This window comes from Aspergillus uvarum (assembly GCF_003184745.1).
Source record: "Aspergillus uvarum CBS 121591 unplaced genomic scaffold BO82scaffold_32, whole genome shotgun sequence".
In the NCBI taxonomy this organism is placed as follows: domain Eukaryota; kingdom Fungi; phylum Ascomycota; class Eurotiomycetes; order Eurotiales; family Aspergillaceae; genus Aspergillus; species Aspergillus uvarum.
This window is the reverse complement of record NW_020291329.1, coordinates 326,414-347,059: the sequence shown is the minus strand read 5'-3', so window position 1 is coordinate 347,059 and position 20,646 is coordinate 326,414. Positions and strand designations below refer to the sequence as shown.

General features: G+C 46.2%; 6 protein-coding genes across 6 annotated transcripts; 3 read left to right on the top strand and 3 right to left on the bottom strand.

The window, feature by feature from the left end:
* Positions 1-5,018: 5,018 nt before the first annotated feature.
* Positions 5,019-5,648, bottom strand: BO82DRAFT_432952 (carboxymuconolactone decarboxylase family protein; the record flags this gene model as incomplete). The annotated part of the gene is made up of 2 exons (XM_025640834.1): positions 5,019-5,446; positions 5,504-5,648. The coding sequence occupies 2 exons, from the start codon at positions 5,646-5,648 to the stop codon at positions 5,019-5,021; spliced, it is 573 nt and encodes a 190-aa protein (XP_025491256.1).
* Positions 5,649-6,228: 580 nt separating this feature from the next.
* On the top strand, positions 6,229-7,760 carry BO82DRAFT_384045 (serine hydrolase domain-containing protein; the record flags this gene model as incomplete). Its single annotated transcript, XM_025638074.1, has 4 exons — positions 6,229-6,319; positions 6,404-6,783; positions 6,861-7,457; positions 7,537-7,760. 4 exons carry the CDS (start codon positions 6,229-6,231, stop codon positions 7,684-7,686), a joined length of 1,218 nt encoding a protein of 405 aa, XP_025491255.1. The 3' UTR covers positions 7,687-7,760.
* A 543-nt stretch (positions 7,761-8,303) lies between these two features.
* Positions 8,304-9,561, top strand: BO82DRAFT_416690 (uncharacterized protein; the record flags this gene model as incomplete). The annotated part of the gene is made up of 4 exons (XM_025640003.1): positions 8,304-8,538; positions 8,616-8,722; positions 8,790-9,385; positions 9,444-9,561. The coding sequence occupies 4 exons, from the start codon at positions 8,304-8,306 to the stop codon at positions 9,559-9,561; spliced, it is 1,056 nt and encodes a 351-aa protein (XP_025491254.1).
* A 2,673-nt stretch (positions 9,562-12,234) lies between these two features.
* BO82DRAFT_355028 (fungal specific transcription factor domain-containing protein) lies at positions 12,235-13,510 on the bottom strand. The gene is made up of 3 exons (XM_025635334.1): positions 13,282-13,510; positions 12,774-13,220; positions 12,235-12,709 (listed from the first exon to the last, which is right to left on the bottom strand). The coding sequence occupies exons 1-3, from the start codon at positions 13,504-13,506 to the stop codon at positions 12,245-12,247; spliced, it is 1,137 nt and encodes a 378-aa protein (XP_025491253.1). The 5' UTR covers positions 13,507-13,510; the 3' UTR covers positions 12,235-12,244.
* Positions 13,511-14,695: 1,185 nt separating this feature from the next.
* Positions 14,696-15,808, top strand: BO82DRAFT_337087 (zinc-binding alcohol dehydrogenase family protein; the record flags this gene model as incomplete). The annotated part of the gene is made up of 3 exons (XM_025633380.1): positions 14,696-14,754; positions 14,819-15,586; positions 15,635-15,808. Exons 1-3 carry the CDS (start codon positions 14,707-14,709, stop codon positions 15,806-15,808), a joined length of 990 nt encoding a protein of 329 aa, XP_025491252.1. The 5' UTR covers positions 14,696-14,706.
* A 434-nt stretch (positions 15,809-16,242) lies between these two features.
* BO82DRAFT_416672 (fibronectin type III domain protein) lies at positions 16,243-20,003 on the bottom strand (the record flags this gene model as incomplete). Its single annotated transcript, XM_025640002.1, has 12 exons — positions 16,243-16,422; positions 16,454-16,531; positions 16,562-17,423; positions 17,484-18,181; positions 18,224-18,512; positions 18,581-18,705; positions 18,767-18,838; positions 18,922-18,994; positions 19,048-19,068; positions 19,121-19,382; positions 19,475-19,546; positions 19,733-20,003. 12 exons carry the CDS (start codon positions 20,001-20,003, stop codon positions 16,243-16,245), a joined length of 3,003 nt encoding a protein of 1,000 aa, XP_025491251.1.
* Between the last annotated feature and the right edge of the window lie 643 nt (positions 20,004-20,646).

Sequence of the window (20,646 nt, the reverse complement as noted above, 5' to 3'; positions counted from 1 at the left end):
AAAAGGGGTTCCTGCAGCTAAAAACCAAATTAATAAATTAGCTGTATTATAAAAAAAGTTATAGAATTACTAGCAAAAAGTTAATAAGATCTAAGTAAAATACTATAATAAAAATTATTAACCAATAACCTTTAAAAAGAGTGATTTAGTAAAGCTGTTTACTAGAAATCTAAAGATTAAGACCCTGTTTAAAAAGTTAGCCCTTTAGTATATCAGGCCCTTAAAGGTTCTAGCAGTTATTAAAATCTAAATATATTAAATTTCTTTATTTAATTATTATAGTTAAATCTACAACATCTTCCATATATTATTATTAGAATAATAGGAATCTAATATAGAATTAATAAATAAACTCTACCCCCCAGAACTGGAAAAAAAAGAGGAGTTTAAAGTTAAGAATATTAAAAATAAATAAATCTTTAAAAGCAAATAATATTTTCTAGTTAAATAAAAGGACTGGCTGAGTAAATATAATAAATAAGTACTGGAAGAATTTATAGAAAATACCCAGTAAGTAATATAAAATTATAGAAAGTAAAAGAAGAAGTTGGGGCAGTAAATAAATTCTTATTTCTAAATATAAAAAAAGCAACCAAACTACTATTAAATTACTATATTAAATATAGTTAAAAGATTATATTAATATATTTAATTAAATAAAACACCTCTGCAAATAAGCCGGACTTTTATTAAAAACTTACTAAACAAAACCAGAGCAAGGTTGTTTCTATTAAAAAATATAAGCAGAAAAAGACCAAGTATTTTTAACCTTTTAAATACAGTAATTTTAAAAAGATTTTATATTACTGTATATAGCCTTAACCTTATGGCAGATTCCAGTAAAAAAAGCCTACTTAGTACTAGTCTATAAAATATAGCTATTATTACTAAAAAAAAAATAAAGTATAGTCAGATTTTTAGTAATAGTATAATAACCTGTAATAAACTTGTAATAGAAGGGGAAATACAGCTGGAAAATTAGCTTATACTTTAATTAGAAATCTATAAAAAAATATATCTAAATCTTAGCCTTAGAAGACTTAGTTAATTTATATTTATAGTAATAGGCCAGCTTAGCAGTCTTAAAACCAACTGTAAGCACTAGAATCAACTTATAAACAGAAAGATAAAGTTTAAAAAACTAGTTAAAATTATTATTACTGGTAATAATAAAAAACTTCTTATACTAATCTAAGATTATTAAAAGTTCGGCAGTATTTTTAAGTATACTAACTAATATCTAATCCTAATTAGCTTAATATAACTATTAAAAAAACATTAATACTTATCTGGTTATAGGTTTAATTATAATTTAAATACTATTTATAAATATAATATATATTAAACCCTAATTGGGTTGTTGATAATATACATCCTTTATTTACTATATCTAATATAATATAAAGTAATATAATATTATATTAATAGCCCTGCTATTATAGCAATACTAGCTGTATAGCCTGTTAAAGTATTATTAAATATTTAAATTGCTTTTTTTAGCTATATATTAAAGCTATTCTTATCTATACCCCGGACTAGGTAGTCCGGCTTGGCGGAGGAGTATAAATTATTATATAATATTTATAGTATACAGCTATCAGTCTTTTACTTTAATACTGCTATTATTACTAATTTATTAGGCTTCTAATCCGGGTTTTTATATTAGTATAAAGCTGACTTCTTTTTTCCAAAATGTATATAAGCACTCAAAATCCTTAGGGGATTGGGGATCCCTAAGGATTAGTTTTATAATTAATAGGAGACTACTTCTAACTGCTTTTATCTTACCTAATCAATGTGTCTACTGCGTCAAGTAGTTCCTGACAATATATTACTATTATAAAATAAAAAAAACTTACAACCACCGCCTATAATAATTAACAGTAAAAAAGAATATAAGGTTAAAGAAATTTTTAATAAATAGTATATAATAAAAGACCGGAAGAGCTAATTATAGTATTTTATTAAATAAAAAAACTATATAAAACCAACCTGGAAACCAGCTTTAGTATTTAATAATATAAAAGCAGCTGTATAATAGCAGCTGCAGTCCCAGCCAAACCCTAACTAACTATTAATTAATTAAAAACTAAAATAAAAAAAAAACTATACTAATACTCTTCCCCCTCAGCTTTGGTTCGTACGAACCTAATATAAAAAAAAAGAAAAGAAAATATAAAAAAAAAAAAAAAAAAAGCCTTTTTTAATTTTTTAAAACTAATTAAAAGAAGCTGTGTTTAATCTAATAAAAAAATTAAATACTACCATACCAAATTCAGCTTATATACTAATTTAATCTATTAATTTTTTAATAATATTTTAAAAAAGAGCAGTAATAGCTGCGGGCTTATATTTAGACTTATCTAAATTATAGTAGCTATAATATATACTATAATCTTTAAACTTATAGTTTATATAGGTTCTGCTTTACTATTCAGACAGCTATACAGTCTGCCAGAACTTTATTTAATTATTATACTTATAATAATATAGTATTACTAAACCATAGGATATAATTAGAAGGCTGTTGATATAAAAAAGATACCTAGTATATATCTAACTCTATTAGTATTTTATATAAAAATACTATTAGACTTTTTTATTTAAACTATAGTAAAAATACCAACCTTTATTATAAATTTATAGTAAAAGAAATACTAAATATATTACTGGTTTAAAGTATAATAAAGTTAGAATAAAACTTTATTTTTATATACTATTAGTTATATAGTAATCCAGTACTCTGTATTACTAGTACGGGGGTTATAAATAGTTATATATTATATAAATATAAAAAATAAATTACAGTTAGTAAAAGCAGAAGAGATCTAAAAAGAATTATAGTAAATAAAAATTAGTATATTATCTAAATATTTAGGCTTACCAGCCCTAGTATTAAAAAAAAAAGGTATAATATTAATAAACAGAAAAAATAATAGGAATTATACAGATAGAAAAAAAACAGATTAGTAATAAAAAGAAAGAGAAGAAGATATATTAAAAAAAAAAGCTAAAAAGGGGGGGGGTGGCCTTTTTATATAGTACTTTGTATACTTTATATAATACTAAAGGCTAAGCCTAACCACACCCCCGGAACCAGTTGTATAAATAGTATAAAAAGAGATTTTATTTACTAAAGGATTACTATATTTACTGGATAAAAAGGGGAATATATAGAAAAAAAAGATTTTATTTACTAAAGGATTACTGTATTTACTGGATAAAAAAGGTTTATATAAAAAAAAATACTATAATAAGTAATACAGGCCCTGCCTATATATATACTACCTACTAACCAGCTATAATATTATTTAAAAAAGGCTAAAGTATAAAACTATTACTCTGAACCCTAAACAGCTGTTTGTATAAATAAAAGCTATAAAAAATACTAAAAAGAAAAAAAAAGGGCTTTTATTATAAGACTAAGATTTTATTATAAAGCTCAGCTTTAGGCACTAGTTAGTATCTGAGATTTTATATACTAAATACTAAACTAGCACTAGCTTAGCGCACATATAAAAGAATTTTATACAAACAGATGAAATAGCTTCTCAGCTATTTCTTCTTGTTCTAAGGCACGTTTTGATTAGCACAATCCATCCATCCCGTAACAACTGTAAAAGTAATAATTTTATAAAAAGCTGCAATTTATCAGCACCACCAGGAATTCCTTATTATTTTATAAATATAAAGATAGAAAAGATAGTAATACTTTACTTAGTTATTTTTATTCAATTTAAAAAGCCTTTTTTGTATACTTTTAAACAACAGTTAAAATAGTTAGATTAATAATCTGTTAATCTAAATATATCTTAACTGTACTAAAGCTAAAAAGGTATAATAGATAAATCTTAGTATTAAAAATAGTTAAAATAGTTAACCGTCCGATTTTTAGCTATACTGTAGTTAGATATAAAAATTTTCTTAACCTAGCCATAACCTGGCGGTTAGGTATAAAAATTCCAATTAACCTGACCTGACCTGGCTGTTAGCCACTCTAGATCTGCTTATAAGTACTTTTTTACAAAGCTGATTCTAAAAATATTTTTAAGTTCTATAATTTATTCTAGTAAATATAAATATTTGGAAAATTTTTAAATAGGAATCTGAACTTTTTTTTAATATAAAAGTCTTTTTTCTACAGCTAATATATAGTTTTCTATAATCATATTTAGAAAGTTATGTTTAATTAAACTTTATATTTTATATTTTATTATTATTTACAGGACCATTTTATAGAGTATAAATAATAAGATTATAAAAATTCAAGAGTAAAATAGTATAGCAAATAAATATCATATTATAATAGGTAAAATAATAGTATTATATTTTAAGATATTATTACTAATTTATCTAATTTTATAGGACTACTGCTGCCTTGGGTGGTTCTGCAACTACCTTACTTAGTTGTTATATAGCTGATGCCTTAGGCCTTCTTTTATATATATTCCTTCGGGATTGATATTGCAAAGGTTGGAAGGGCTCGCAAGGCCCTTACATACTCTATCACAACGCCTTTCTAAGCGACTTTCCATTTAAAACTAAACACAGGGATTTTGTATATAAATTCCATCTCTTGCATCTTAGATCATATGGTAACATAATTTAATATAAAATAACATCAGGATAGAGCTATAAGTAGAAGATGATCAAACTGAGTAAAAAAAGACCTGCAGGGCTTTTGCTCCGCGCTACGTATATACATAGCCGCCCGGGTGCCTTAGGCATCTGGCGGGTCAGGGCACCCTTCATGCTGGTCGCAGATCTTGAGGAACGATATGTCTGCCAGACGCCTGTACGTCTGTACTTGGGATCTCTGCGTGTACGCCACGGCTTGGACACGACAGGGTAGCACCACGGGTGCAAAGAATACTGATGATCAACGCAATAGAGCTCGTCGGATTGTTCAAGATAGCTTTGGCCATGATGTCCTGCCTGCGCGGCTATGCACCTCGTTCCAATCGACACCGGGACTCACTGGAATAACCCCAACACCATCCGCGACGATCGCCCTCGCATCACTCACGGAACCAGGGCGGTGCAGCAGCAAGGCCTTCGCTGACATCGAGCGCTAGCACGAATCGGCAGGTGAAATTGTACGCTGCCACGGTGGCCGTGATCTCGACGATTTCCTGGGGACTGAAGCCGACCTCCTTGAGGCGATCGACCAAAGCAAGGGGCACATCAACTGCGCCTGTCATTGCATCGGCGTACTGCAGTACCGCCCACTGGCGATCGCTAAGACTGCCCTGGTGGTGGGGGTGCCGCTGCTTGACCACCTCGACTCCTTCCTCCGTCATGCCTGGTGCCTTGCGCAAGAGAGTCTCGTGGGGCTGCCACTCGGTCCAGGTGGTGTTCAATCGGCACGGGCGACAAATGGAGATCTCCTTGATGTCTTCGGTCAACGAGCTCTGCGTGCGAACAGCACTGAGAAGGGAGCTCCATCCTAGGTTTTCGTGGGTCAGCGAGTCAATTGACGTTGCCGTCCGAGCTCGTCACCTACCATCGGCAATCTTGGGTGCATGGAGAAGTGTACGGTCAATGCCGAGTAAACCAGCAGGACCTCGACGGGCCCGAATGCGTTCGCAAATTGCCTCGTCTTGCGCCGACAAGTTGCGTGGGGATTCGGGGAGATATTCCAAACGCATGCTGGCAGTGGTGGTCCACTCTTTTGAGAACAAATCGAACAGGTGCGTACTCAGGCTGCTGAGTTGATGCGAGTTTCCAGATGACAGGCACGACTCGCCGATGCCTTCATATAACCCGGCCAGGGAGTGAAGCGTTTTGAGACTGAGGGGTTAGCGTCGGGTAGTGAACCCTAGTTGTCGTCGGCCGAGTTCCACTTTGGTTCTGCTCCCGCTCGGATCCTCCGCCGGTGAGGCCCCGCTCGCCAGTCCATGGCGATAAAGCTGCCCCTCGTCTGCTCCTGCCTGTTGGGAATGAACGGGACACCTGTCCTCGACCATGATTGATAAGCTAGTGGGTCCCAGCCCCGCAAGCGGGGTCGGCAATATCACGACGGAGCCTGAAGGCGGCGACCGAGGGTCGGTGTTCTCGCTGCTTGGACGACATCAGCAGTGGAGCATGGACATCTAGCACTGAGCACTAGAGAGTGACGGATATTAAAGAACTAGAACATCGGCAAGACACCCATGCGTTTCCACCATCTCCTATCACCCAGGGAGCATATCTGGGCATTGCGACAAGACCCCCTTCCACGGTCTAAAAATGAATTGGAGTCAGCGATTCCAGTCGGCCACGGCGCCAGGCCCAAATCAGGTGACCCCGGGCGCAGTCGTGATGGCCGCAGATAGCGCAGGTACAGTGGATCCACCCTCCCCTCATGCTTGGACGTTCTTCACTCACCCTCAGGACCATCGGCGTGATGGCGGTAACGGAGTAGGCAATATCATACATTCTGAGGCGCGGGGTATGACCTCCGTCGAGCCTGAGCGCGCTCGACCAATGACCGTGGACACCCCTTTGTGGATAGCCTCATGCACCAAGCTGTTAACCACCATCGCCACCTTGCAGATGGTGGAGCAAGGGAAGATCGGCCTGGATACGGAGGTCAGCCGCCACCTTCTCGAGGTTGGCGCCCTTGACATCTTGACGGGCTTCGGGTCAGACAACCAGCCCCTGCTGCGCAAGCCCACCACACCCATCACCGTCCACCACCTACTCACTCAGCAGAGTGGGATGACCTATGATTTTTTGAATCCCAACCTTCGAAGGTGGAGGGAGATCCACGGCGAGGAGATGTTGGACTGGGAATGGCCCGTGGTAAGTCCCCCGCTTCTTCTGCCGCCCCCGAAGCGCGACCAGCCGTTCAGCCCGTGATGACAATTTTGAACACATAGCGCGAACGGTGCGTCACCCCACTGGTCTACGAACCGGGGGAAGGATGGGCCTACAGTGTCTCCATGGATTGGGCGGGCAAGCTAGTAGAGAGGCTAAATGGAGATTGCCGCCTGGGGGACTACATGCAAAAGCACATCTTTGAGCCTCTCGGAATGACAATGGTCACCTTTCGCCCCCTCGAGCACGATCGACTGCGCGAACAGCTGGCTGATACAACGGCGCGCTCGGGTACGGGCGAACTGGTGAGTACGCAGCCCTATTTTCGCGGGCCCAACCGGGACCCCGGCGATGATCTTGGCGGGGGAGGACTCTACTGCACCCCCGCGGACTACCTGAAAGTGCTGGTCTCATTGCTCGCCAACGATGAGAAGCTTCTCGGTCGAGCAACAGTGGAGCAGATGTTCACCCCTCAGCTGAAGGATGCACGCGCGCTTCTCTCAGTGACGCAGGATCCCGAGCTAGGCCCCATGGTCCGGGCCGGCGTTCCGAGTAAGGATTGGCAATATGGTTACGGAGGGACCCTTCACACTGCAGACGTGCCGGGTATCTGCCATCGGGGAACGCTCTCCTGGCAGGGCCTGCCAAATTGTTATTGGGTGAGTTTCCAAGTGAATCTTGGGATCAAGTAAGAACCCCATATTTCCATTGCTAATGCGACTTGGGTCATGTCGGTAGTGGATTGATCGAACTTCCGCGACATGTGGATTATACATGTCGCAGCTAATGCCCGCCGGAGACCCCCAGTCCATGGACTTGGCCATCGATTTCCGGAGGGAAATCTTCGCGCGGGTCAATACGGGTACGAATGGAGTCCTTGGCGGGTAAATTTCACCGTCGGATGTGCGGCCCTCGACTGGGAGTGAGTTGTTTCAAAGATCTCAGTTAAGTCTAGCAACGTCATGTATCCGAGTCCACGAGCCATATGCCATCTATAAGATCTATAGTTATTGCGGAAATGTCACTTTACCTATTAAGCAGGACCAAGTTACCCGAGCGTCGTCTACTTTACGGTAGTAGATTTGTCGTTGCGGGTGTCACATCGGCTGCCGTATCCTCTCACCAGGTGAATGATGTCCCAAATCTTTGGCACCCGATGTGTCCTTCCAGTGGTTTATCGTTGACACCGATGTGACCATGCTAGGCCAATCATTGCGACGGGGAAATTAACGGGCGCCAGCTCAATCTTCTGCGATCGTAGTGACAAGCGAGAGCTTTCCAGCCATTCGGCAAATGGGAGTTCTGTCAACGCGATAAGCCCGACACGGGACAAGCTCGATCGCTCGGCACCGAAGCCACGGCGGATGCCCGCGTCCGCTGCGGAGCACGACTGAGCTCTCTCTTCTCCTCGTCCATGCGTCCATAAATGATAACTGTTCAATCAAGAAGATAGGAGCTCAGACGTTACGGCTGGGAGTAAATGTTGCGGAACTGTCATACTCGGCATGCCACAGATCAAAACCAAGCTCCTGCTCACTGGACCAGCAGACTATCTCGGCGGCTCCGTACTGGTCGGGCTTTTGCGATCAGTCGACCCAAAAATCCGACGGTTGGAAATATCCGTTCTGATTGAGGATAGGTATCGCTCGGAGGTTTGGGCAAAATACGGTGTAAAAACTATTTCTTTCACTGGCCCGGATAATCTTGAGCTACTGGCGTCTATAGCCACCCAGCATGATGGTATGCAGACATCCACTCCACGCAAGACCTCTCTTCATCAATGGACTAACATTCCCTCCCCTCTTCCAACATCCTAGTCATCATCCACTGCGCGGCTGACTTTGGGCACGACTCCGTGGAAGCCCTGATCGATGGCCTCGGGATTCGACGCACGCTTACCGGGAGCGCAGTGTACATGATCCACGTATGTGACGACGCAGAGTCCCGACATCTTTTATCGGCTCACTCACCACAAACCGCTGGATCTATAGACATCCACCACTGCAAATCTTCATGATGCGGCCACGGCCCAGCGTGATGTTGAAACTCCTTGGTTCGACGATAGATGGGATAATTTAGTAAAGTACATGTGGCGTCGGCAGGACTGCGAGGTCTATGGGCCCCGGACCACTGATTTACTCCTCGCCCAACGCTCTCAAGAGACTGGGGTCCGGACGTACACCATCATGGCCCCGATAATTTACGGATTCGGCACGGGCCCGTTCAACAAGAGAGGTGCAGCGTATATTCCGATGCTATCAGTAGCTGCCATCCGAGCTCGACGGGCTGTTTATCTTGGTACAGGCGCTATTGACTATGTCCATATTCAAGATCTTGCCAGGCTTTACGAGCTGCTTCTGTGCCGTGTGCTAGCGGATAATTCTGAAATACTGTGGAAGATGCGGAGAATTCTTTTCGCCAGTGCTGGAAGGTCAAGCTGGCCGGAGCTCGCCGCCGGATTGGCGCGCGTGGGCTTTACGCTAGGCTGGCTGGAAGCTCCGGACCCACGAGCCATCACTGTGGAAGAGGCGCTTTCCCTCGGCATTGCCGCTACCAGACAGGAGTTGGAGCTTGGGTTTGCTTCCAGGTATGGTTCCTTTGCTTCCGGCCCCCTGCCGTGAATTATAATCTAATCTAAATAATAGTTGTCGGGCGCGGGCATCTCTGGCCCGGGAGTTGGGATGGCAGCCACTGAAGACAGAGCTAGACTGGGAGCGTAATTTTACGGACGATTTTGTCCAGGCCATTTTAGATATGCAATGAATAATCTCCAAGAAATGGGTGTATTGTAATCTTCATACTATATTATCACCATGGACAGGTGTAATCGATCTATCTACCCAAATATCTTAGGTCCAAAATTCGCAGCGGGATGAACTTAACTACTAGAAAAATTATAATATTCTCTCCTCGGCCAATCAGCCCTATTAGAACTCTGTTATAATAGATCTGTATCATGCCCAGTATTACACCTATTTATCTAATCAGAAATACTGGGAGACCAGCAAGCTCCCCGGATATTACAGCCGGGAAATTCCAGCCCTTAAGGCTGTAATTAGTAGAGGATCCTTTGTAGAAGCACCAGTATTTACTAAAGATAATTATAGCAAAAAATAGTAAAATCATAGTCTATTATAAAAGAATACTGTTTAAGAATACTAATAGTCGGTCTTTCCCAGCAATACCGAGGATTAGGAAAAATAATAGAAACTAGCAGACTCCAGACAAAGTGTGGGATTGCCTGGAGAGGGCTAGCTAACTGCTGGATGCTCAGGGCGGTGGAGTAAATAGCCATAGAGTTCTAACTGAATGCAGTTTGCGAGTCAGTGGGAGAGGCACAAACAAGGAGGAGCAATAAAGTGAGTGGGCCACATACCTCCGCCCAGCGACAGCACCACAAGCATTCACTTGACAAATAGAGCTGGGTACATGGTCATTTTCATAAGGCTAACCAAGTCCCTGTCAGTATAGGCCGCGGCCCAGATCGGGTCTACGGCCATGCGGAAGCCGATCAAGGCCCCAATAGTGGTGCCGATGACAGACGGAATAGTAAATAGAAATGAAATTAATATTAGCCAGTGGACCGCCAGGCCCGGCATGCGCGAAAATAGGCCACTAGTCATAGTTGTAGTAAAGGAACTGTAATTGTTATTTGGACCAATTTCAATGATTTGGGCTGTGTTGACCCAGTAGGCACCAGTCTCGTAGCTTTCCCCCGGTGCATTGCCCCCGAATAGGAGACTCGACGTAGGAGAGAAGGCTGCCTTGCGCCCTTTCTGTCATGTCCAAAGCCACATGCATTGGGACTATAAATACTACACATTCTCTGGAGTCAAATAGCTGGCTTGCAAGCTCAATGCAAGAGCCCCCGGCGATACTTATTGTTCTTGCAATTTTTGGCCACTGCCATAGATAATCTTCTCACTTAACGTGATATTTGTGGTATCTATACTATTAGCCAATATATCATTCCAGGGATAACTGTCCAAGGGAATACATGTTACAATTATTAAGATTTGTAAAGCGGATTACTATAAAAAAGAAAATTGATACTTGCTTCAGGGCATTCAATCCAGAACCCTTGTGGATACTCTGTTGCTCTTAGTTCCGATGAAGCCGCTAAGCCTTCTTTCCGGGCTTGATCTTAATAGTCTGAGCAGTACTGACCCAGGTTCCCCGGCCAGTATGTTACAACGTCCAAGTGTCTGCTAAGAACGCCTCCTTGCAAAGACCACCGCCAGTTGCTAGTTGAGAATCTTGTAGCAAAAGAACCGGCTGGTAGTAGGGATATTATCCATGCACTTGGTATTGTGGCCGAGGAGATCAGTAATCTCGGGATCAGATTATACACTTTCCTTAATAATTCTGGACAAAAAGGGCTCGATTTCGGCATTAAAGAGCTCCAATTACCTGGAGCATAGAGAATCTTTAGTGAACTGCTCCCGCGTTACGGAAGGTACTTATAATAGCCTGCTTGTCTGCCGAGGCGGGGATTGCTAGATTTCCAGCATAGATCAACGTAAAGAGGCCACCTTGGAATGAAGCACAAGAGGATAGGGACAAAAGATAAAAGAATGGACTGCATTTATATAAGCAGAACAAGCGAGTAAAGGGTAAACGGTGTGGACACGGGTCTTATTGTAGGCCATTATTTTCAGGGTCAGCGCCCGGTTGCAGCGCTCCATTCCTTACCAATGCTTGATGTACAGTTCTCTACAAATGTGGCCAACAAGTCGCAATCGTTATCAGGCCGACGGAGCTCTTTAGCCTCCCGACCATACGGAACGAAACCGGCCGAATTGGTGTTGAAAGAGAGACTCGGAGGCAGAGGCGGAGGAACGAGCCGGCTGTTACCTGCAGCGGTACCGAGACATTGTCGCTCAATCCTGCTTACGCCTCGCTTGTACGTGCAGCGCCGACTACTCGAATGAAAAGGTGTCGCTGTCTACGGTACCCACCCAGAAGCTGACCCAAACCTATTTAGCCCGGATTGTTGTCTTATATTATTTCATCCGCGAGTCCCAAAATCACGTATTCTGTTGGTATCAGCGATATGTCAAGTATCCACAGAACTTGGGGCCAAAGGAATTCGACTAGAATCAAGGTCCCACAACCTCTACATCTCTACCACGCCTTGATAAAATTACAGTAAAATATGTACACATTGATGAAACATTTGTTTTTTCATAGAGAGAATATCGGCAAGGGACATTCAAGGCCAAAATCCTTAACATTCCAGGAACAGTCGATATATAGCATTTCTTCCAAAAGTCATACAAGTTACCTCGTCACTCAACCAATCGATCTACCTATCTTCTTCATGGATGAACACGTCTGATGAACTGGTTTGGGTCACATGGCTAGGTTACGTAGGAACACTAACATCGTCATTTGCTGAGTGGATGTTCCATGAATAACTGTTGTGAAACGTTGTGCCTTAAAAGTATTATTCACTGGACAGAGATTCTTTAGGCAATGCTCCATCCAGAGCCTCTATTGCTCTAGCTAGCGGTGTGAGATCCTGCCTGCGAGTAATGATGTCCCGGATAGAACCACCCAATTCTCGAAGCCTCTCTGCATCCGCCCTCGATTCCAGAGTGTCGGGAGTATCTATGACCTGGGAATACAAAAGACCGACCGCGAGCTCGGGTTTGTAGTATCCCAGGACACAAAGCAGTCCCTGCGGGTTCGGGTATAATTTCAGCATATGGTTTAGTAGTTCGACGATACGCCGCGATGCATCGCGAACTATCAAGGACACGGAGCCGGCTTGGGAGACCTCGGTTGGCTCATGTTCAAGGCCTTCAACCTTTCGAAGCATAAAGATGATATATGTATACCCAGCCAGCAGCACGTCTGATTTATAGCAATTGTCGACTTTCCTGTCCGATGGGGCCGCAAACCATTCATCCTGAACGAGCGTCAGCGAGACCTTGGAGAACTAAACCCCGCCAGATACATCAGATCGCACGTACCACCTGCCAGTTGGCGAAGATGTGTTGAATCTCCTGGCATAGTCTCTTTGTTCGCTGCCTGAGATCTTCTTGGCCCCCCGCCACTGCGTTGTCGAAAAAGGTGAAGAATTGCAACAAGATCATCGCCATCTGTGAGGTAATGAGGAACGCGGTCGCTTTCACATCGCCTGGCGGCGGCCTGGACCTCGCGCTGAGCCAAGGGAGATTGACATTCCAAGCACCCGCCGTGATGGTGGCAGGCTTGTCAAGAATCAGCCGGACATGAAGGTCAATTTGAATCATCTGCCAGAACCCGCGGCGACCTTCGTCGCATGACGCATCGTGCTGAAGTCCGGTTTGATCGCCGCTGTCGAGATTATGCAGGTTGAATCTCTGGGCATAAGCACACGCATTGCGGTGCATCAACCACGCGAGGTCGTGGTCGCAGCAGAGCATAGCTATCCGTACCTATAGTTTGGGAGCGGTCCCGTCAGCAGCCATCGTGACGGGTCTCATATTAGGTTCTGACCATGAACAAGGCTGCCACGAAGTCAAGAGCGGAGCCATCTGCCTGTGGTTGCCACACCGGGAGCACCCGTAAGCATGCGAGATAGCATGAGCCGGCCAATTCGAAGTTTGGCTCGGCAGTTCCATTGTTGGCGCTGAATGTACATCCAATGTACAGGATTGCGTAGTAGAGAACGTACAGGACAGGTTCCAAACGAATTCTGGGCGAGTCAATGATGTTCGGCATGGCGTTGATCAATTTCTTATTTATCAGGCTCTGGAACATATCGGTGGGCTCCGAGGTAAAATAATCTACATTAACCACGATCAGAAAGGGGCTCTCACACCAAGGGAAGAATAGAGAAAGGACTTGCTGTAGATCCATTGTTTCGCTAAGTGACGGGGAATCTCGACTCTCCCGGTCACCACGGCTCTCAGGTGGTATTGTTGCTTCAGTAGCTTCACCTCGTCCATGGCGTCTGCGAGTATCTGCGGGGGACCCACTGCGGCTATGCAGGACCTTTCGGTCACACCACGACCGAAGGAGATTCCAGACAGAAGTCGCGCGGGAGTCCCGGAGCGATGATCGCCAACGCCTTGCTTTGCGCGCGGTACCGGTGCTGCTACTACGAGTAGACCAGAAATTCCCGCGGCAGAGTCATTCGCCTGTCGTCTGCCCGGGGCGGTGTCACTAAGTAAAACCTAACCTCCAGGGCTACTGCAAGCGGTTGTGGGGGGGGTGCTCACATCCGGGCGGTTCGCCGCTTCTTTCGCCGAGGGTACGCGCATTGCACCCCACGGGCGTCGCATCGATTACACCGGGGAAGGTCACGGCTACAGCGAAGCTATCAGAGTCAGACAAACCACGATCCTTCGACTGTCCAAGAGAAGAGGAGGAAGCCTTTTACCTTGCGCTCTTTGCACGCAATGCACTACGCGTTCAGAGATAAGCGTGATGGGCTGGATGAGAGACATGGACAGATAAACACCTACCGATAAAATGCTCAACTGTGGGGGCTCCATCGAGGGACTGAGAGTTGGCTGGTCTCCGGTGCTGTTCACCGGAAGGTGCAGACTGACGGAGCCACAAGTGAACGGACCAGTGAGATGATCCATAGTGGCAGATCGAACGGGAGATGCTAAGAAAAAGAGGAGGTGGGGGTCAACGGATTATGAGTGAGTTGGTAAGTGCCGTGCCAGTAGCTAAGGTAATCCAAGGGTGGAGGGGCAAGAATGGGAACGGGGACAGATCATGAAGCTTGGCAAAGTCCGAGATATCATGGATCCCCCCCGTCTGCCACCCAATCAACGGTATTCTTGGCAAAGTCCGAGCTCCACCGGCTGTGACCACCAAAAGGTATAAAGAGATGGAACAAGCACCATGAACGGTGGAATAGGAAAGACTGCAGATTCTTATCGATACCCGAACACAATGAGCGGCACCAGTATGCGAGCCCTGGTCACCATCGAGGGAGGGAAAGCCGAAATCCAGAAGGCAGGTGCCGTATTCGGGATCCGTTATCATGTCCCCGACGGAGTAGCGGTTAATGTCTCAACAGGTCCCGGTTCCCCAGCCGCTCCCGGGCCATGCTCTCATTAAAGTCAATGCTACGGCCCAGAGCAATGATCTTAATGGCATCGCACTGGCCAAGCCGGGGGTGGTCTGCGGGGATGACTTTGCCGGCACGGTGGTCGACCCGAACGGAACCTCGCTCCGAAAGGGCCAGCGTGTGGCCGGATTTGTGATGGGGAGCGATACGAATCCCCCACGCGGGACCTTTGCGCAGTATGCCATGGTGCACCCCGACTACATATTCGCCGTTCCCGACTCAGTGAGCGACACCGCAGCCGCCTCCATCTCCCTGTCCCTGGCCACCGCCACAGTCTCATTGAACTGGTTAGAGCTGCCCAATGCCACCGACCCTGTTGACGAACCCTTCCCCATTTTCATCTATGGGGCCTCATCCAGTGTGGGCTTGTTCGCGGTGCAGCTCGCCAAGATGGCGAACCTCTTCGTGATTGCCACCGCGTCCAAGAGGAACCATGACCTTGTGAGGGGCTACGGTGCGGACGTGGTTATCGATTATCGGGATGTTGATTGGGTGGAACAAGTGCAGCGTGCTGCAAATCAGAAGTTGCGCCATGTGTTTGATACCATCAGCACGTACGAGACCACCAAGGCTGCTGTGCGAACGCTTTCGCCCGCTGGAGGACATATTGTTTGTATTATGGCTCGCACAGCGGAGGAGATCGGGCTGCCACCCGGAGTGAATTTGAATGTGGCGCTGTGCTATTCTGTCTTTGGCGAGAATCTCCGCACCAAGGATGTCGAGCTCTACAACAACTTCCAAGATACCGATAGTGAGAGACCACAGGATGTGACAACCTGGAAGAAATATCTCAAGCATTTGCCGGCTTGGTTGGAGTCGAAAGCCCTCATACCAAATCCTCTGTGGGAGTTTGGGGGGTTGGATGATATTCTGGAGGGGCTTGCGGTGCAACAGAAGGGGGGAGTGAGTGGTCAAAAGATAGTTTATAGTATTGTCTAGTATCACAAGTGGCTCTTCGGGCACCATGTTATTGGTATGTTACCATATTAGAGATTTACTGTGGTTGACTGTTGATTTTTTTTAGTACAGTAAAGAGGTATGTCATGGATCACACCTGCAGATGTGTGGATTCCAACCCGGAAAAGAGTATCTTTATTTTATTCTAGTTGTAATATCAATAACTTTGAATAATCTGTACTTAAATCCTGGATTTGGTCTAATTTAGAATAGGAAAGATTAGTGCTGTCATGGGTAGTCTGTTACATGTAACCTTCGAACATATAGCAGACTGTTAACAGTCTCTATGTATATCTTCTGTATAATAGTCGTAATGTCAATAACTTCTAACCTTTCTAATACTTAACTTCACAGTCCTTGCCGGTTTCGCCCTTGCCGCGGGTCTGCACAGAGCAGCCGAACTGCTCCCAGCTGGCTCAGCAGTTGCCGGACAGGGCAAGCGCCTCCGGGTTGGCGGTGTAGACGGTGACGCCGCGGTTCATCTGGTTGACCGCCTTGTCGCACCACTTGACGTTCAGCGTGCTGCAGAGGGGCTCGCCCTTGCAGTCGTACGGCGCCTTGCCCGTGCAGTACGCGCCGGCGCTGAGCGTCGCGTCCTCCCAGGTGCTCGGGCACGGGCGGAAAGACATTGGTGGGCGGGCCGTAGCCCTGCGCGTCGACGACGAAGTAGTTGGGGTCGATGGCGTCCGAGCCGATCGGGAGCTCCTAGGTCCACGTGTAGCCGCTACGCGAGACGGCGATGGTGTCGATGGTAGTCCACGCCCACGGGTAGTTGGTCTCGCCCGCGGCCAGCGCGGCGCCGGTGTACTTAAACAGCGCCCCGTTCTCGACCATGTAGTGCGTGCAGATGTAGTTGCCGAGGTTGTAGTTGATGGGCCACGCCGGCATCGCGCAGGCGGTGTCCGGGTCGGTCAGGAAGACGCGCTGGAAGGCGTAGGGAATGAGGATATCGGCCTTCACCGTGGTCTTGGATGCGGTCACCCCGGCCTTGACGTTCGTGACCGGCTGGTTGTTGGGCATCTCCAGCGTCGTCGCCGTCACCTCGTTCGAGTCGGCGGAAACGCTCCCGCCCGCCCCGATCGCCCGCACCGTGAAGGAGATGGAGATCCCGTGGTCGATGTTGCCGATCGTCACCTTGGTCATGCTGCCCGGGAGGCGGACGACCTCTTTGCCGTTCTGGTAGATCGAGTACGCGTACGGGGCCGGGGAGCTGGCGCCCCAGCTGAGGCTCACAGAAGAGTAGTCCGTGGTGGTGACGGCCAAAGAGATGGGCGCAGATGCAGACGCGCCGTTCGTTTCATAGGCGGTGGGGTCGGCAACAGCAGGCTTGCCACCGTCAAGGGCCTTCATGATGATCTGCATGTAGTCATCGTTCGGAAGAGTATCGTATGGATTCGGGAGGTTGTCATCAGTGATGTGGATCAATCCGGCCCCTCGTTCGAGGGCCAGCGCCGCAACCTTGGCCACATCATCCGACGTGACGTTGTAGATGATATGCCAGAGCTCGCGCGGGTCGCTTGGTGTCCAATCGGGGTTGGGCGTGTAGTTGTTCACGTACGTGTCATAGCTATTTTCGAAAGTCATGAGTGTATCCGCGCTGTAAACTAGGGTCAGTCTAGCTATCCATCTTATGTCTCTGACCAAACGGTATACAGACCTATGCTCAAAGCACTGCGGCATTGTGGCCCCAGGGTTGAGAACGGTAAACGCGCCGGGGTGCATGCGTTTCGTATAATCAGTGATGAATCGGTACAGCTCGGCGTACTTGTTATTGTCTCCGCACTGATTCCACCCCTCATCGAAGAAGATGCCGCCGACCATGCCGGGGTACAGCGTGTACCACAGGTCGATGTCGGTTTGGATCTGTAAGACCCAGTCGGCAAGGTCGGCTGAGCCCAGCCGGGTCTGGAAGTGATCATTGCTGACTCCCAGATACCCGGTCCGCATGTAGCCGAGAACACGTTTGCCCGCGGCATTAGCCCGCAGGATGACTTTCTCCCAGTCCTCATTCACCGTGGTGTCCGGTCCATTGAGGACATTCGCTACCAGAACGCTCACCTTGTCAGATGTGTAGTCGATCATCCGCGTCCAAGCAGCGGGGTCCGCGAGCGGGTTGATGTACGATGCCAAGGCGATCTGCTGGCCACCTGCACTCTCACCTGAGTCGTTATCGACGACATCGACAGGGGTCCAAGGGCACGAGTCCAAAGTGAACTGCTCTGGGATTTCAGGGTATCCATGGTCCACTTGGTTCTTGTTCGTCATCTCGTAGATGACTAAGTTGGCAATGAGCTCATGTAGCGTAACATGGGGATGGAACACGCGCCCGTAATCTGTTTGTTCGGCATCCATCGGCTATTAGCAATCGACACACTCTCATCGTCCGAAGCCGGAGACTAAGGGGTTTTCATCTGACCCGTCTGGTAGGATATTTGGGATGTAATCGGTGATCGCAGACGCGGCAGTGAGGGACAGCTTCGACTCCGTGAGGGTGGCAGCAAGAGTGTCGTCCGAGACCGAGGTCTGTTGGGAGAGTTTGCCGTCTGGGTCCAACAGAAGTGTTATCGCGGCGTACTGGTTCACAGAGCCCTCAAAAGTGCCATTCTCCGGGTAATCTTGGCTTCGTTTGTAAGGGTTCGAGCCAAAGGGATCTCCCTTGCTGAGCTCGTAGAACATAAGACCGTCTCTACATGATTGATGTCAGTGTACACTGGGTCCAACAAGTCTAGCTGCTGATGCGGCAGGAGCAATGACCTTGTCGTGCTATCCGATGGTGACTCGTCGACGCCGGCTTCACAAAAGCGACCGTTGAAATAACCTACGTAAGAGTCATAGTTGACAAATTTGACTTGAGAGCCAGCCCTGTCGACTGCAGCCGACTGGAGAAAGTTGACGATCAGCGAGAGCTTTACCATGGAGGTGATGGATGCCAACACTAACAATTTGACTATTGACCTCATCGACAAGGTCGTTCATCTTTTTGCGATGAGCGCTCGTCAACATCTCTGGATCCTGAAACCAATCCGACGATCCCTGACAGGAGCAATTAGTACTTTGACAGGCTTGGGAGTGAAAACTGAATAATCTATACTCACGTCATGGTTCCATGTTGACCAGCTAACACTATCACATACGGTTGATAGGTCTTCGGCCCAAATTTTAGCATAACTATAACACTTTCAACGTTCTAGCAAGGATAGTAGAACCCATGGGTGCCTTACCCCGTGTAGTAGATCATACCACTAGCATCCGGTTAGAATCGTGAAAATTTCGAAGAGGACTGATGTTACTCACTTTGACCCTAGCTTTCTCTTCGCCGCCGCAATGACGAAGTCTAAGCGCCTGCCAAAGGCCTCTCCGTTAATTACACGTTTCGTGCGAGCCAGCTGCTTGTCACAACCGCTGGCTAATATATCAAAGTCATTCTTTGCTAGCCAGCCATACCGCTTATTGTAAAGAGCCTTGGCCTTAGCTGCTGCAACCTTGAGGGGGTTGAGCGCTGTCCATTGATAGATGCACTGGTTCAGAACATTAGAAAGCTCAGCATCGTTACCACCTATAACTGCCTATCGCATTAGTTCTGTCCACAACGGAAGACGAAGAAAAGAGAAGAGCACAAAGCATTCGGCAGGGCGGTATGGATCATACCCGCTGATAGTAAAATCAATTGCTGATCATCGCTAGGCTTTGGGATCTGGTCGTCGAGGACGTTGGCAATGACTGCACCGGAACAGGACTCAAATTGGAACGTCCGTATTGCTGGATCGCCCAGACGCTCATCAGTATTAACGAGGACAGAATACGCTTGATCATAGTGGCTGCAAGCCCAATCTAATCATCCATTGGGGAAGTTTGTGAGTGCATGGTTCATGGAAGGCCACCAATCAAGGTGATGTGGTAACTTACCACTACCCGTGCTGAATGCTTGACCGATGTTTCCAAGACGGTCTCCAGCTCCAATTCCAGCCGAGTAGGAGTCACCTATGGCGGCCAGCGTCGTGATGTGAGAAAGGTCCGACGGGTCGAATTCACACGTATCCATATCTCTTATTCCCAACGTCTGCGCAGAGCGAATGCTGGCATTGCCTTGCGCAACCCAAGGAGTGGAAGGGCTTGCCAAAGCACAGCTCCCGACTGTTGCAATGGCCGCTAGAACATGCCATGTTTGCCAGTACATAGCAATTAGAGAGGACAAGGAGAAAGTGGGTGATGCGGCAAGTGTCTCGGAGACAGGTCCCTGTTGATGTGCAATGCTGTTCGTGTTTTTCGGACGGTAATAGGAGACTTCTTATAGCCATAAACATGGGCTCTGAATTGATGGTCTTGTTGTGCGGTGACTCGGGAAATCTCCACTCTCCATACCTTTGCCATGAGGGCAACACCGCTCCATTCTTCGGTACCACCCACATACCTGGGCAGGTTTGGCGGAATACACTGGCCCACCCCTGTTGGGCTTTTGATGAGGCGAGTTTAATAGTATATATTGACCTTGTAGATACTCTTGTGATCGGCCCGAAATGATACAGCCAGTCATTGTCATTGTCGGGTAACTGCCAATCGACGCACGAGGCATCGGCGCCCCACAAGGCCAAGTGACTAGCCTAGTAGTCATCAAGGATCTTCCGAACAGTCCAAAAGTCTCTTTGAGTTTGGTGTTAGTGACAGTTTAGTGTACCTACCAAATTTTGAAAGTTAAAAATCCAGTCCCTGAGCCACTGATAGCTCTTCTACCCCATACACCTAAGACATTTCGAAAGCCTCGGAGATGAGCCATCTCGGTCTCACTTTAGTGTTCCGAGTTTCGACAGGAGAGGTTCTCC

Coding starts and splice junctions, on each gene's coding strand:
- BO82DRAFT_355028 (XM_025635334.1), bottom strand. CDS start 13,506: ATGCCGAACATCATTGACTCGCCCAGAATTCGTTTGGAACCTGTCCTG. Junction 13,221..13,281: donor TCGTGGCAGCCTTGTTCATG/GTCAGAACCTAA, acceptor CCCAAACTATAG/GTACGGATAGCTATGCTCTG. Junction 12,710..12,773: donor TCTTCGCCAACTGGCAGGTG/GTACGTGCGATC, acceptor ACGCTCGTTCAG/GATGAATGGTTTGCGGCCCC.